Source organism: Coregonus lavaretus (genome assembly GCF_964263955.1).
Source record: "Coregonus lavaretus genome assembly, chromosome: 10".
NCBI classification, from domain to species: Eukaryota; Metazoa; Chordata; class Actinopteri; order Salmoniformes; family Salmonidae; genus Coregonus; species Coregonus lavaretus.
In genome coordinates, this window is record NC_139997.1 from 42,796,903 (window position 1) to 42,811,896 (window position 14,994).

At 42.1% G+C, this 14,994-nt stretch overlaps 1 protein-coding gene across 1 annotated transcript; it reads left to right on the plus strand.

The window, feature by feature from the left end:
• The first annotated feature begins 399 nt into the window (after nt 1-399).
• Nucleotides 400-11,954, plus strand: LOC311135753 (amyloid protein-binding protein 2-like). The gene is made up of 13 exons (XM_084169798.1): nt 400-771; nt 1,192-1,280; nt 5,105-5,256; nt 5,339-5,462; nt 5,576-5,744; nt 5,849-5,938; nt 7,724-7,791; nt 7,893-7,998; nt 8,084-8,208; nt 8,992-9,077; nt 9,349-9,539; nt 9,927-10,092; nt 10,214-11,954. The coding sequence occupies exons 1-13, from the start codon at nt 634-636 to the stop codon at nt 10,468-10,470; spliced, it is 1,761 nt and encodes a 586-aa protein (XP_084025924.1). The 5' UTR covers nt 400-633; the 3' UTR covers nt 10,471-11,954.
• The last annotated feature ends 3,040 nt before the right edge of the window (nt 11,955-14,994 follow it).

Consider the following 14,994-nt stretch of genomic DNA (forward strand, 5'->3'; position numbering starts at 1 on the left):
TATATTTTATTTGTTTAACACGTTTTTGTTTACTACATGATTCCATATGTGTTATTTCATTCTACGATGTAAAAAATAGTCTAAAAATAAATTCAACTTGAATGAGTAGGTGTGTCCAAACTTTGACTGGTAGTGTATACATATAAAAAAATATATATAAATCACATAACATCTCATATAAATATTTAAATTATTATTTGTATGATAACTAGTATAAAATATATCGATAATTGTGCAACTTTTCCATCATTTTCACCCGAATTATTCATTTACAAAGTATACAGAACTGGACTTATTCTGAAGGAGCCCAAAAACACTTGACCCGGAAGTACTTATTTATTCTTGCCTGCTTCACAGCTGTGTGAGTGGAAATATCAACCGGATGCTTCACATTTATACATCCGGTAAAATATCTGGTTCTGTCTGTGACTGCACTGGTACAGTGCGTATCTTCCTAGGAACATGGCCGATGGTTAGTTAATGCTGGTGCTTAACCCGATGAATGAGTTAAAACTGTTTTGCTACATGAGAAGGTACAAGAAAAAGGAGTTCAAACTTGGCAAGGTGGTTAGCTAGCTAGCTACCGTCGATCGAGCAGAGGGGGTGTTGCTGGCTGGAGAAAAGGAAAACAACATGGCGGCATTGGAGCTCGAATGGATCCCAGAGACACTGTACAACACTGCTATATCAGCAGTGGTGGACAATTACAGTCGATCGCGAAGGGATATTCGATCCCTCCCTGAGAATATTCAATTTGATGTGTATTACAAGGTATGTTCATAGTCTAGTTTGCTAACTATAAAACGTGATGTTCGCGAGAAGTGACTCGTTTTAGCTAACGTTAGCTAGCAAACGCTTTGCAGAGCAAAGCAGCTGATAACTTTACTTGCTATTCTGCTAGTTAGCAAGCTTAACCATAAACCAAAGACTAACGTTACTGGATAGTCAGTTAACATGACTTAAAATTACATTTGCTGTTGATGTCCTAAATAATAGCAGATGTGCTCATGATTTTCATTGGGGTGTCTCTTCCCATCCTATGTTTGTGTGATCTGTGAAAACATTGTCTTTTGGACAGTAGCTAGTGGAGTTGTGGAACGTCGCACACTCATTCTGTGTGTTGGAAATAATTCTCTATGACACTCCTGTCCTTTTTTGCTTTCATAACCTAATGTTTTCATGTTTCCCCAGCTGTACCAGCAGGGTCGGCTCTGCCAGCTGGGAGGGGAGTTCTGTGAGCTGGAGGTGTTTGCCAAAGTTCTACGGGCATCTGATAAAAGGTACTTGGTTGGTTCTGTATAGGTCATTATCAATAAAACGTCACAAAATGGTGCAGAGCGTTCGATTTGGCTGCTCGGGGGCAAGGAGACCCCTGTCTCTGCTAAAACCATTGACAACTGCGTGCTGTTTTCAAGGGATTGTTAAATAAATGTTATAACTAGGCCTATTTGGTTTAAATATCATCAACTCTTGAAGAGCATAGTCAGAACTACGGATTTTAGATTATTCCACATTTAGCTCTATCATCAGAGTTATACAGCAAGTAACTGCATGCTTTTCATGATCAGTAAACATCAATTGATCATGTAATTTCAGATATGTGAGGGTAGCTTATCCATTTGGCGTGTAGCTAGCTAGCTAAGCAAAGGTGTATCATTTAGCTTGCTTCATCAGAGATTATGCTTTTGGAAAGAGCTTGACATCGGCAAGTCCTCGTCCTGGTAAAGTTGTCAGTCGGACTTCTGTCATCACCACTATAGATGGCAAACAAATCAAAAAGTTTATCCCCTGAAAGTTAGCTTTTTAACTAGCCATATTGACTTGATCTGTTATTAGCTAGCTAGCCAATTTGCAAACGGACATCAATCAATGTAGCCCGTCATGTCTGTCAGCAGCAATCGTGATTAAACACTCTTAAAAACAATGTTGAAAAGGGGACAATGTTAGTTAACTTCACTAGGTAGACCTGCTTGTTGCCTTTGGAGTCCAGAGTGGACCAACTTAAACTCAATCATATGTTTGACATCTTAAATGATTGCGCCCCAGGTTTCTATACAGGGGGCCAGTATGATTTTTTTTTACTCACTAACTGTAAGTCTGCTAAATGACTAAAATGTAAATATGAAAAAACACATTGATATGGTCTATAACCAGCACAGTTACAATACCAGAGCTAGTGTTATGTCTTGTAAACAGTACTGTGAGGAGCACGTTTTTCAATACGGACATTTGTCTCCCCTTGGAGATCAAGCAAAGGAAAAGTAGAAATGGCGTTTTGAAAGATTGTTTTTTAAGGTTAGAAAATGTGTAATGATATTATATATGTTTGTTTTTTAAGGTTAGGGAAAAGTGCAATGAATAGTGCCGCTTTCTAGGATGTCAATATAAATACATTTACATTACATTTTAGTCATTTAGCAGACGCTCTTATCCAGAGCGACTTACAGAAGCAATTAGGGTTAAGTGCCTTGCTCAAGGGCACATCGACAGATTTTTCACCTAGTTGGCTCGGGGATTAGAACCAGCGACCTTTCGGTTACTGGCACAACGCTCTTACCCACTAAGCTACCTGCCGCCTGGTTGTTTGTAATTTTGGCTTGCATTTTAATAATTGTGTTATAGTTTTTACCTTTGATGACCACTTAGGAAATCATTGTTTTAAGCCTTGTTTTACTATAGAGAGTTACAGCTGATTTCGGGATTGTATTTTTAGTCTCTGAATTGTTTAATTTAACTTTTCAAGCCAGCTCCTGATATCAGGGCATAAAAACTACAATCTGTCTCCTGAATTAGTTTTTGTCCTCATTGCCAAACTTCATAATTACTGCAACTTCAACTTCAAAACTCCTTTGCTAGTTATACAATCATGTAACTAAGAAATATGCTGGAAAAGAGCGTGAAAATGATTTATTGTTTTGTTGAATGGTCATGACTGGTTATCATTGCTACTTAACGCGTATCCAAGTTGAGTTTTGACATCCATTGGCGTAGGGTTAGCTGGATGTTTCTGACAGGTCTTGGAACTGTGACAACGGGCATCCTCTCCCCGCTTGGCTCTATGGGATATGTAGTGATTTTGCCAACACAGCCACATACACTACCGTTCAAAAGTTTGGGGTCACTTAGAAATGTCCTTGTTTTTGAAAGAAAAATAAATAAAAATTCCATTAAAATAACATCAAATTGATCAGAAATACCATGTAGACATTGTTAATGTTGTAAATGGCTATTGTAGCTGGAAACGGCAGATTTATTATGGAATATCTACATAGGCGTACAGAGGCCCATTATCAGCAACCATCAGTCCTGTGTTCCAATGGCACGTTGTGTTTGCTAATCCAAGTTTATCATTTTAAAAGGCTAATTGATCATTAGAAAACCCTTTTGCAATTATGTTAGCACAGCTGAAAACTGTTGTGCTGATTAAAGAAGAAATAAAACTGGCCTTCTTGAGACTAGTTGAGTATCTGGAGCATCAGCAATTGTGGGTTTGATTACATGCTCAAAATGCCAAAAACAAAGAACTTTCTTCTGAAACTCGTCAGTCTATTCTTGTTCTGAGAAATGAAGTCTATTCCATACAAGAAATTGCCAAGAAACTGAAGATCTCGTACAACGCTGTGTACTACTCCCTTCACAGAACAGCGCAAACTGTCTTTAACCAGAATAGAAAGAGGAGTGGGAGGCCCCGGTACACAACTGAGCAAGAGGACAAATACATAAGGGTGTCTAGTTTGAGAAACAGACGCCTCACAGGTCCTCAACTGGCAGCTTCATTAAATAGTACCCGCAAAACACCAGTCTCAACGTCAACAGTGAAGAGGCGTCTGTTGACAGAGTTGCAAAGAAAAAGCCATATCTCAGACTGGCCAATAAAAAGAAAAGATTAAGATGGGCAAAATAACACAGACACTGGACAGAGGAAGATTGGAAAAAAGTGTTATGGACAGACAAATCAAAGTTTGAGGTGTTCGGATCACAAAGAAGAACATTTGTGAGATGCAGACCAAATGAAAAGATGCTGGAGGAGTGCTTGATGCCATCTGTCAAGCATGGTGGAGGCAATGTGATGGTCTGGGGCTGCTTTGGTGGTGGTAAAGTGGGAGATTTGTACAGGGTAAAAGGGATCTTGAAGAAGGAAGGCTATCACTCCATTTTGCAACGCCATGCCATACCCTGTGGACGGCGCTTGATTGGAGCCAATTTCCTCTTACAACAGGACAATGACCCAAAGCACAGCTCCAAACTATGCAATAACTATTTAGGGAAGAAGCAGTCAGCTGGTATTCTGTCTATAATGGAGTGGCCAGCACAGTCACCGGATCTCAACCCCATTGAGCTGTTGTGGGAGCAGCTTGACCGTATGGTACGTAAGAAGTGCCCATCAAGCCAATCCAACTTGTGGGAGGTGCTTCAGGAAGCATGGGGTGACATCTCTTCAGATTACCTCAACAAATTGACAACTAGAATGCCAAAGGTCTGCAAGGCTGTAATTGCTGCAAATGGAGGATTCTTTGACGAAAGCAAAGTTTGAAGGACAAAATTATTATTTCTATTAAAAATCATTATTTCTAACCTTGTCAATGACTACATTTCCTATGCATTTTGCTATATTTCCTATTCAAACTCATTTCATGTATGTTTTCATGGAGTGATCCCAAACTTTTGAACAGTAGTGTATGTACACAGTCTTGTACCCTAAACTTTTTTTAAACTGACTATCGTATTTGTTGATTAAATCGTACTTTATTGATGTCATGAGTAATCCAGGAATGTGAAGTTAATTGACACGAAAACTCGAGAAAATAGCAACTCCACATAGCGCAATAATATTTACATAATTTAGCAGACGCTCTTATCCAGAGCGACTTACAATGAATGACTCAATTACTTCTGGAGACGAAGGATCCACAGACGACCTCCTCCTCACCACTCTATGGGAATCTGGCCCCATAATCATGTGAAATAAAAGGGATCTGACAAGAGCCTTGAACCAACGTTGAATGTCCTTGTCACACATTTTGACTGATAAGTCTTTATGCTGCTGTTCTCATGTATGTTTGTATCACATCTTCATGCCCTGTCTTTGTGTGTGTGCCTGCAGACACCTCCTCCACCACTGCTTCCAGGCCCTGATGGATCATGGGGTAAAAGTCGCCTCTGTCCTGGCCAACTCCTTCAGCCGCCGCTGCTCCTACATTGCAGAGTCTGATGCCCATGTGAAAGAGAAGGCCATTCAGTTTGGCTTTATTTTAGGTAGGCACCTGCACCCATCAACTTTCCTCACCTTTCTTCAACTTTTGTGTCTGGTTGTACTAATGTTGACCCTGTCCTGTAGGTGGCTTTCTGTCTGACGCAGGCTGGTATGGTGATGCAGAGAAGGTGTTTCTGTCATGTCTGCAGCTGTGCACACTGCATGATGAGGTTCTGCACTGGTACCGTGCGGTGGAGTGCTGTGTCAGGTCAGTTGGTCACAGAGAGTTTGTATATTCCGTTCTGATTCTAGCTCTATGGCTGGTAACTCCTAGTTTGTATTTGCCCACAAAAGCTTACCAGACTCACCAGTTTCTCTTAGGTTGCTTCATGTCCGGAATGGCAACTGCAAGTACCATCTTGGTGAAGAGACTGTCAAGTTGGCCCAGCTGTACATGGACAAACTGGCCAAACATGGTCATCAGGCCAACAAAGCTGCACTCTATGGAGAGCTGTGTGCTCTGCTCTTTGCTAAGAGCCACTATGATGAGGTATGTTGCCTGGTAGAGATACTGTATATCAAAGGGTTATGTAATTTTTTTTGGTGTTCTGGTTTTTCATGTGGATGTCATCACCTATATAATGTCTTGTGCAGGCCTACAGGTGGTGCATAGAGGCAATGAAAGAGATCACAGTGGGTTTGCCTGTTAAGGTCGTGGTAGATGTCCTAAGGCAGGCCTCCAAGGTATGAGTGTTACTTTTTCCTGTGTTATAGACTATGAATGGATAAACAAATACTTTTTGAGCTGTCCCCATACTCTTCCCCTACTGTCACATGAGCCACTGTAATGCTGTGTTAGTCATACAGTGGGGGAAAAAAGTATTTAGTCAGCCACCAATTGTGCAAGTTCTCCCAGTTAAAAAGATGAGAGGCCTGTAATTTTCATCATAGGTACACGTCAACTATGACAGACAAATCGGGGGAAAAAATCCAGAAAATCACATTGTAGGATTTTTAATGAATTTATTTGCAAATTATGGTGGAAAATAAGTATTTGGTCACCTACAAACAAGCAAGATTTCTGGCTCTCACAGACCTGTAACTTCTTCTTTAAGAGGCTCCTCTGTCCTCCACTCGTTACCTGTATTAATGGCACCTGTTTGAACTTGTTATCAGTATAAAAGACGCCTGTCCACAACCTCAAACAGTCACACTCCAAACTCCACTATGGCCAAGACCAAAGAGCTGTCAAAGGAACCAGAAACAAAATTGTAGACCTGCACCAGGCTGGGAAGGCTGAATCTGCAAAAGGTAAGCAGCTTGGTTTGAAGAAATCAACTGTGGGAGCAATTATTATGAAATGGAAGACATACAAGACCACTGATAATCTCCCTCGATCTGGGGCTCCACGCAAGATCTCACCCCGTGGGGTCAAAATGATCACAAGAACGGTGAGCAAAAATCCCAGAACCACACGGGGGGACCTAGTGAATGACCTGCAGAGAGCTGGGACCAAAGTAACAAAGCCTACCATCAGTAACACACTACGCCGCCAGGGACTCAAATCCTGCAGTGCCAGACGTGTCCCCCTGCTTAAGCCAGTACATGTCCAGGCCCGTCTGAAGTTTGCTAGAGTGCATTTGGATGATCCAGAAGAGGATTGGGAGAATGTCATATGGTCAGATGAAACCAAAATAGAACTTTTTGGTAAAAATTCAACTCGTCGTGTTTGGAGGACAAAGAATGCTGAGTTGCATCCAAAGAACACCATACCTACTGTGAAGCATGGGGTTGGAAACATCATGCTTTGGGGCAGTTTTTCTGCAAAGGGACCAGGACGACTGAACCGTGTAAAGGAAAGAATGAATGGGGCCATGTATCGTGAGATTTTGAGTGAAAACCTCCTTCCATCAGCAAGGGCATTGAAGATGAAACGTGGCTGGGTCTTTCAGCATGACAATGATCCCAAACACACCGCCCGGGCAACGAAGGAGTGGCTTTGTAAGAAGCATTTCAAGGTCCTGGAGTGGCCTAGCCAGTCTCCAGATCTCAACCCCATAGAAAATCTTTGGAGGGAGTTGAAAGTCCGTGTTGCCCAGCGACAGCCCCAAAACATCACTGCTCTAGAGGAGATCTGCATGGAGGAATGGGCCAAAATACCAGCAACAGTGTGTAAAAACCTTGTGAAGACTTACAGAAAATGTTTGACCTGTGTCATTGCCAACAAAGGGTATATAACAAAGTATTGAGAAACTTTTGTTATTGACCAAATACTTATTTTCCACCATAATTTGCAAATAAATTAATTACAAATCCTACAATGTGATTTTCTGGATTTTCTTTCCTCATTTTGTCTGTCATAGTTGACGTGTACCTATGATGAAAATTACAGGCCTCTCTCATCTTTTTAAGTGGGAGAACTTGCACAATTGGTGGCTGACTAAATACTTTTTTCCCCCACTAGATGCTGCTTCAGACTGTAGTTGGCACTTAATGTGGTTTCATGCCTTCATGTGTTTGGACCTACAGGCCTGTGTGGTAAAGAGGGAGTTCAGGAAGGCAGAGCAGCTGATAAAACATGCTGTTTTCCTGGCACGGTAAGTTAGTTTCACAACACTTTTTGTTTGTGTGTTGTAGAATGTATGGGCTAGTAATTTCTGTCTCCTTCACTAATGTCTGTTTCCTTATTGTTTTGCAGTGAGCATTTTGGACACAAGCATCCCAAATATTCAGACACTCTCCTTGATTATGGGTTTTATTTGCTGAATGTGGATAACATCTGCCAATCAGTTGCAATATACCAGGTGAGAGTTAGTCTGAGATGTAGATGGACAGCAGAGAGGGGAAGTGTATCAGATGTGTGATATTGAAACTGTGTTAATATTCCAGACGGCTCTAGATATCCGGCAGTCGGTTTTCGGGGGAAAGAATATCCATGTGGCCACAGCACACGAGGACCTGGCATACTCCTCCTATGTGCATCTGTACAGCTCTGGCAAATTTGACAACGCACTGTGAGTAATCCTTTTGTCACCATAGGGCTCGGCAGTATACAATATTTTACTAAATACCGGTATTGATACACAGACCGGTTTGGGTTTTTACTTTACCTTGTATAACGGTATTTGAATGTTTGGTTTGTTAAATGTGTAATGTCCGTTTTTATAGTTTACTCCATTTGCTTCTTGAGTCGTCTCTCTCCCTCCTTCCACACACACCAAGCCCCACCTCCTGTCACTCAAGGAAAGCACTTTTTGCGCTACCACGAGTCACAACAACCACTCACAGTGACAGTCTGCATGGTCAATGCTGCTTTCCACTTTGCTTCTTTATATAAATCCACAAGCTTTCTATAATAACGCTATTAGTTTGTATCTTACTGTTTGCAAACAGCCTCTATATTCCAACTTTTGGTTAAAGTTTCATTGAACAGTATAAAACAATCAGAACATTTTTGAAAACACATCAAATGTATGTGTTGCCACCCTAGAGTCATACACTACTCATAAAGCAGATTTAGAACTTTTATTATTAAAAAAAAACTCAAACCATTAAAGAAATTGAAAAGTATTGTAATATGATATTTTGGCCATATCGCCCAGCCCTATGTCACCATCTCTTATGACCTTAAAAATATACACCAAGGTACTTGGATTCCATTCATGTTATGTACTCTTACTTGTATTTTGACCTCTGAAGTTCATGCAGGCCATGTTTGTGCTTTTAGCTACTGATGTAACTGTGTCAATTAGTTCAATTTGTTCCCCTGCTGTGCCCTCTGGGTATGTTGTGTACAGATTCCATGCAGAGCGGGCCATAGACATCATCACTCACATTCTCCCTGAGGATCATCTGCTGCTGGCCTCCTCCAAAAGAGTCAAAGGTACAAACGGCTTTCACAACTATCTGTGTACTCCTGTCCCCCAGTCTCCGTGATGGGCTCAAGGATGTCTGTGAATCTCAAAGATATCAAACACGTTCCACTGCGGTAGAGTAAATTACTGTAGAGGAGTTGTTTTATCATGGAGGTGAGGAGAGGTCTTTGTAATTTGGAGAATAAATAGATTGGATCAGTAGATATCTTTCATTTCCTAACTAACTTGATGTTCAGATGATCATCTATGACTCTGTTTCTGGCTGTGCTGTTCCCTCAGCGCTGATCCTGGAGGAGATTGCTATTGACTGCCACAACAAGGAGACAGAGGAGAGGCTGCTCCAGGATGCCCATGACCTCCACCTCTCCTCCCTCCAGCTGGCCAAGAAAGCCTTTGGGGAGTTCAATGTTCAGACAGCGAAGCACTATGGCAACCTGGGCCGCCTCTACCAGTCCATGAGGAAGTTCAAGGTCAGATTTTCCCTCCCTTTCAACCCCTGCAACAACTGTCTGTAGAAAACATGTAGAGGGTGACCTCTGACACACTGTCATCTTATGCTCCATCTGGTAAACTTCCATCCAAATGTTCTCCACAGTGTTTAGCAACCCTGTGATTTCACTTTGGGAACAGGAAGTATTACTGCACTGTTGGAGCTAGAAACACAAGCATTTCGCTACACCCGCAATAACATCTGCTAAATGTGTATGTGACCAATACAATTTGATTTGAAGTGAATCCTCTTTCTAAGGAGGCTTAAATGTTACAGGGTCTCTGGGGTTTTATGGTAGTTGAAAAGCCTTATGCAGACCACAAGGCTGTGGATGACTGTGAGGTCTCACTTAGCCTGTTTGTTTCAGGAGGCAGAGGAGATGCACATCAAGGCCATCCAGATCAAGGAGCAGCTTCTGGGTCAGGAGGACTATGAGGTGGCTCTGTCTGTGGGCCACCTGGCCTCTCTCTACAACTATGACATGAATCAGTATGAAGATGCAGAGAGGCTCTACCTGCGCTCCATTGCTATCGGTCAGTCTTCAGGCTAGATTGGAGTCTATTCTACCCTTGTGTACTCTTTTGTGATCTATTCTTCCTCATTCTCCCATTCCACATTCTTACCAGTGTGTGTGTGTGTGTTTCCTCCCTGCAGGTAAGAAGCTGTTTGGCGAGGGCTACAGTGGACTGGAATATGACTACAGGGGCCTAATTAAACTTTACAACTCTGTGGGGAACTATGAGAAAGTCTTTGAGTACCACAATATTTTATCCAATTGGAACCGGCTGAGGGACCGGCAGTTTGCTGTGGCTGATGCCTTGGAGGACGTCAATACCAGCCCCCAGGCCACCGGGGAGGTGGTGCAGTCCTTCCTACGGTCACAGAACAATGGGGCCGGCCCACCTGCTTAGGCTCACCACACAGACACACACATGCCCACACACATAGAAATGCTAAAGGTGTTCACTGCTCACTTAAATGTGTTGAACACACCCTCTCTCCACATCAAGCTACATGGTTGGCCTTGCAATGGGACACCTGGCTATGGGAAAATGCACTATAATCTAGCCTTTTTGTCCTCACTTTCGCGCCCAACAGTGGGCATTCTCCTGTGACCAACCCGGTATTGAACATTTGATGGAAGGAACCTCTTGCCATCCACTTTGCATCACCTAACACCGCTTTCATCACCTTCAGTCTTCTGTAAGAGGAATTGAGAGAAGGGGGGAAATAAAACAGACATCATAGTGTGTTCTAGCTATAGAATAGAAATTGGTTTGTTTTTGGCTTCATTTTTGGTCAGAGCTTGCCCTTTTATTGACCATTGGGATGACCCCTACAAGCATGGATTGAGCACCTCTTGGCTTTTTGCTTTGGTCAATTTTAAAAGAGACAGTTACTTTTTCTGGGTGGAATCCTTATTTTATTGTTCTAATGTCATGAGGGAGTTTACAAAAGAGCTTTCATCCATGGACCAAATCTTCAGTTCTTTCTTTTTGTAACACCTGTTTCTGTCTCAATCTAAAGACGTTGGTGCAGTCTGTATGCTTGTGCTTAAAGGTTGTCAGTGATTTGAAGAATTTGAAATGCACCAGCATGTGTATTACATTTTACCACAATTGTGCTCAATAGATTTGTTGTTGGAGCACTGACGTGTAGTATATTTGAAAGTGTATGTCAGTACCTTTTTGAGGAATTAAAATGCCAAGTATTTATAAGGAATTTCATAGAGCTAAACCAAAAACAAGTGAGCTTAAACCTGCTATTCAGATCACTCCCTCCTGGTGTTCCAGTGCAAACGCCCAGAAGGAGGTCCTCTAACCTCGTCCCCAGGCTAATGAGCACAGTGCATATAAGCCTGGTACATCAACGATTCAAAGTTGGCCTTAGTGGGAGTGACCATACTGAGTAAAGTATTTGGCGTCATTTAATTTGAGCGAATCACATGACTGCGAGGCATGGATCTGTGCTTGTGGTATGCTAGCGTACGGGGGAGGGTTAGGGGGAAGGTGTTGTGGGAGATGATTGGTTGGTAGATTAAGCCTATGTGTATGGGAGTTTCTCCCAGGCATTCTGTACTGGCTAACAAAGGCCAAGTTTGACCCGTTGGACTACCAGACTCTTCAGGCATTTGGGCGGAGGTGTCTGGGAATGAGATTAGAGGTCCTCAAACACACCATTAACAATAGAATAGGCCTTGTGTTTTCATTTTAGAAACCATTTGTTTAGTGAAGGATTACCTATTTCAAAGTAAAGTAGTAAGTACCCCATTGTGTATGGAGTAGGGTAATGGAAATTATTGCCTTGCTTTTGAACAAATGCATGTCTGTAATGTTACATGTGCTGTTATGTTTCAAACTGAAGTCCAAGCCTTGCCTTAAAGGACGATCAGCCCAAGGTGCTTTTGTTCTGGTTCTTAGCATGCTTGCTTTCCAAATCCCCACACTGGAGAGAGACAGGAAGGTCATATGTTTGACATACACTATATATACAAAAGTATGTGGACACCCCTTCAAATTGGTGGATTCTGCTATTTCAGCCAAACCCATTACTGACAGGTGTATAGAATCGAGCACACAGCCATGCAATCTCCATAGACAAACATTGGCAGTAGAATGGCCTTACTGAAGAGCTCAGTGACTTTCAACTTGGCACCGTCATAGGATGCCACCTTTCCAACAAGGCAGTTCGTCAAATTTCTGCCCTGCTAGAGCTGCCCCGGTCCTCTGTAAGTGATGTTATTGTGAAGTGGAAACGTCTAGGAGCAATAACGGCTCAGCCGCGAAGTGGTAGGCCACCCAAGCTCACAGAACAGGACCACCGAGTGCTGAAGCGCGTAGCATGTACAAATCGTCTGTCATCGGTTGCAACACTCACTACCAAGTTCCAAATTGCCTCTGGAAGCAACGTCAGCACAATAACTGTTCGTCGGGAGCTTCATTAAATGGGTTTCCATGGCCGAGCAGCCGCGCACAAGCCTAAGATCACCATGCGCAATGCCAAACGTCGGCTGGAGTGGTGTAAAGCTTGCCGCTATTGGACTCTGGAGCAGTGGAAACGCGTTCTCTGGAGTGATGACTCACGCTTCACCATCGCAGTCCGACGGACGAATCTGGGTTTGGGGGATGGCAAGAGAACACAACCTTCCTGAATGCATAATGCCAACTTAAAGTTTGATGGAGGTTAATTAATTAATTTCCTTCTTAATGCGTTTCAGCCAATCAGTTGAAGGTCAATTAATACGGAACATTTCAAGAACTTTGAAAGTTTCTTCAAGTGCAGTCGCAAAAACCATCAAGCGCTATGATGAAACTGGCTCTCATGAGTACCACCACAGCAATGGAAGTCCCAGAGTTACCTCTGCTGCAGAGGATACGTTCATTAGAGTTACCAGCCTCAGAAATTGCAGCCCAAATAAATGCTTCACAGAGTTCAAGACCGACACATCTCAACATCAACTGTTCAGAGGGGACTGTGTGAATCAGGCCTTCATGGTCGAATTGCTGCAAAGAAACCACTACTAAAGGACACCAATAAGAAGAAGAGACCTGCTTGGGCCAAGAAACACGAGCATTAGACCGGTGGCATTTGTCCTTTGGTCTGGAGTCCAAACTGGCGATTTTTGGTTCCAACCGCTGTGTCTTTGTGAGACGCGGTGTGGGTGAACTGATGATCTCCGCATGTGTATTTCCCACCGTAAAGCATGGAGGAGGAGGTGTTATGGTGTGGGGGTGCTTTGCTGGTGACGCTGTCTGTGATTTATTTAGAATTCAAGGCACACTTAACCAGCATGGCTACCACAGCATTCTGCAGCGATACGCCATCCCATCTGGTTAGGGCTTAGTGGAACTATCATTTGTTTCTCAACAGGAAAATGACCCAACACACCTCAGGCTGTGTAAGGGCTATTTTACCAAGAAGGAGAGTGATGGAGTGCTGCATCAGATGACCTGGCCTCCACAATCCCCGACCTCAAACCAATTGAGATGGTTTTGGATGAGTCAGACCGCAGAGTGAAGGAAAAGACGCCAACAAGTGCTCAGCATATGTGGGAACTCCTTCAAGACTGTTGGAAAAGCATTCCGGGTGAAGCTGGTTGAGAGAATGCCAAGAGTGTGCGAAGCTGTCATCAAGGCAAAGTGTGGCTATTTGAAGAATCTCAAATATAAAATATATTTTGATTTGTTTAACACTTTTTTTTGGTTACTACATGATTCCATATGTGTTACTTAATAGTTTTGATATCTTCACAATTATTATACAATGTAGAAAATAGTAAAAATATAGAAAAACCCTGGAATGAGTAGGTGTGTCCAAACTTTTGACTGTTACTGTATATACACAGTATCTACATTTACATTTACATTTTAGTCATATCAAGGACAACCAATCTTTCTGAGTGAAGACCCCCAGCACCATTTGTCAGCCAGCTTTCCTCAACAGATTTGGTATGAAAAGTATTTAACCATGGGCGATGCATTAGGATGAACCGAGTTACAGAGATTAACACTGAATTACGGCTTAGAAACAGAAGGTGACAGCGAAGGCAGAACAAGGGACCGACAGAGCAGCTACATAGTCATAATCTGAACAAGTGAAACGAATAGACATCGTTGTTATCTCAATTTTTTACCGGTTTACACCCAAGTGCTTTGCCTGTGTACATCTGACAATAGAAAGTGTTGATTTAGGAAATTAGATGTTGAAAGAGGTGATCTACCTTGTAAGCAGAGGTTGTGGTCACCCCTGACTGCTATATGGTTGTCTGTATGTCCCTAGTTCTGTTTACAAGGCTCTAATTGTTTCTGGTGAATGTTACTGTAAGGTCTCCTTAGAAACTGTAATGGAATTTGTGATTGCTGCACACACCCTGTCCTTTATCTGTCAATGTCAGCAAGACTGCTATTAGATTCATTGAAGGTGTCTCTGGAACCAGACAGCTCTTAAATCAGGAGTTTCATCTTGGTTTGTTATAGGTGAAACAACTGAGTTTCTCTTCAAGACAAGTTTTCCACTGGAACTGGAGCAAATACAGCCCATGTAGCGTTTTTATTTTGTTTTTAATACATTACTATATTCTCACATGCATTGAAGGCACTTTTGTACAGCACATTAATTTCCACACTAACATCATTTTAACCATTACTCACTCTGAAACTCCCCTGTATATACAGTTGAAGTCAGAAGTTTACATACACCTTAGCCAAATACATTTAAACTCAGTTTTTCACAATTCCTGACATTTAATCCTAGTAAAAATTCCCTGTTTTAGGTCAGTTAGGATCACCACTATATTTTAAGAATGTGAAATGTCAGAATAATAGTGGAGAGAATGAATTATTTCAGCTTTTATTTCTTTCATCAAATTCCCAGTGGGTCAGAAGTTTGATAATTTTCCTTCCTCATGATGCCATCTATTTTGTGATGTGCACCAG

What these genes read in the sequence shown, in the direction of transcription:
- LOC311135753 (XM_084169798.1), top strand. Translation starts at nt 634, where the DNA reads ATGGCGGCATTGGAGCTCGAATGGATCCCAGAGACACTGTACAACACT. An exon ending in AATTTGATGTGTATTACAAG is followed by an intron (nt 772 to 1,191) that starts GTATGTTCATAG and finishes ATGTTTCCCCAG; the next exon opens with CTGTACCAGCAGGGTCGGCT. An exon ending in TCCTAAGGCAGGCCTCCAAG is followed by an intron (nt 5,939 to 7,723) that starts GTATGAGTGTTA and finishes TTGGACCTACAG; the next exon opens with GCCTGTGTGGTAAAGAGGGA.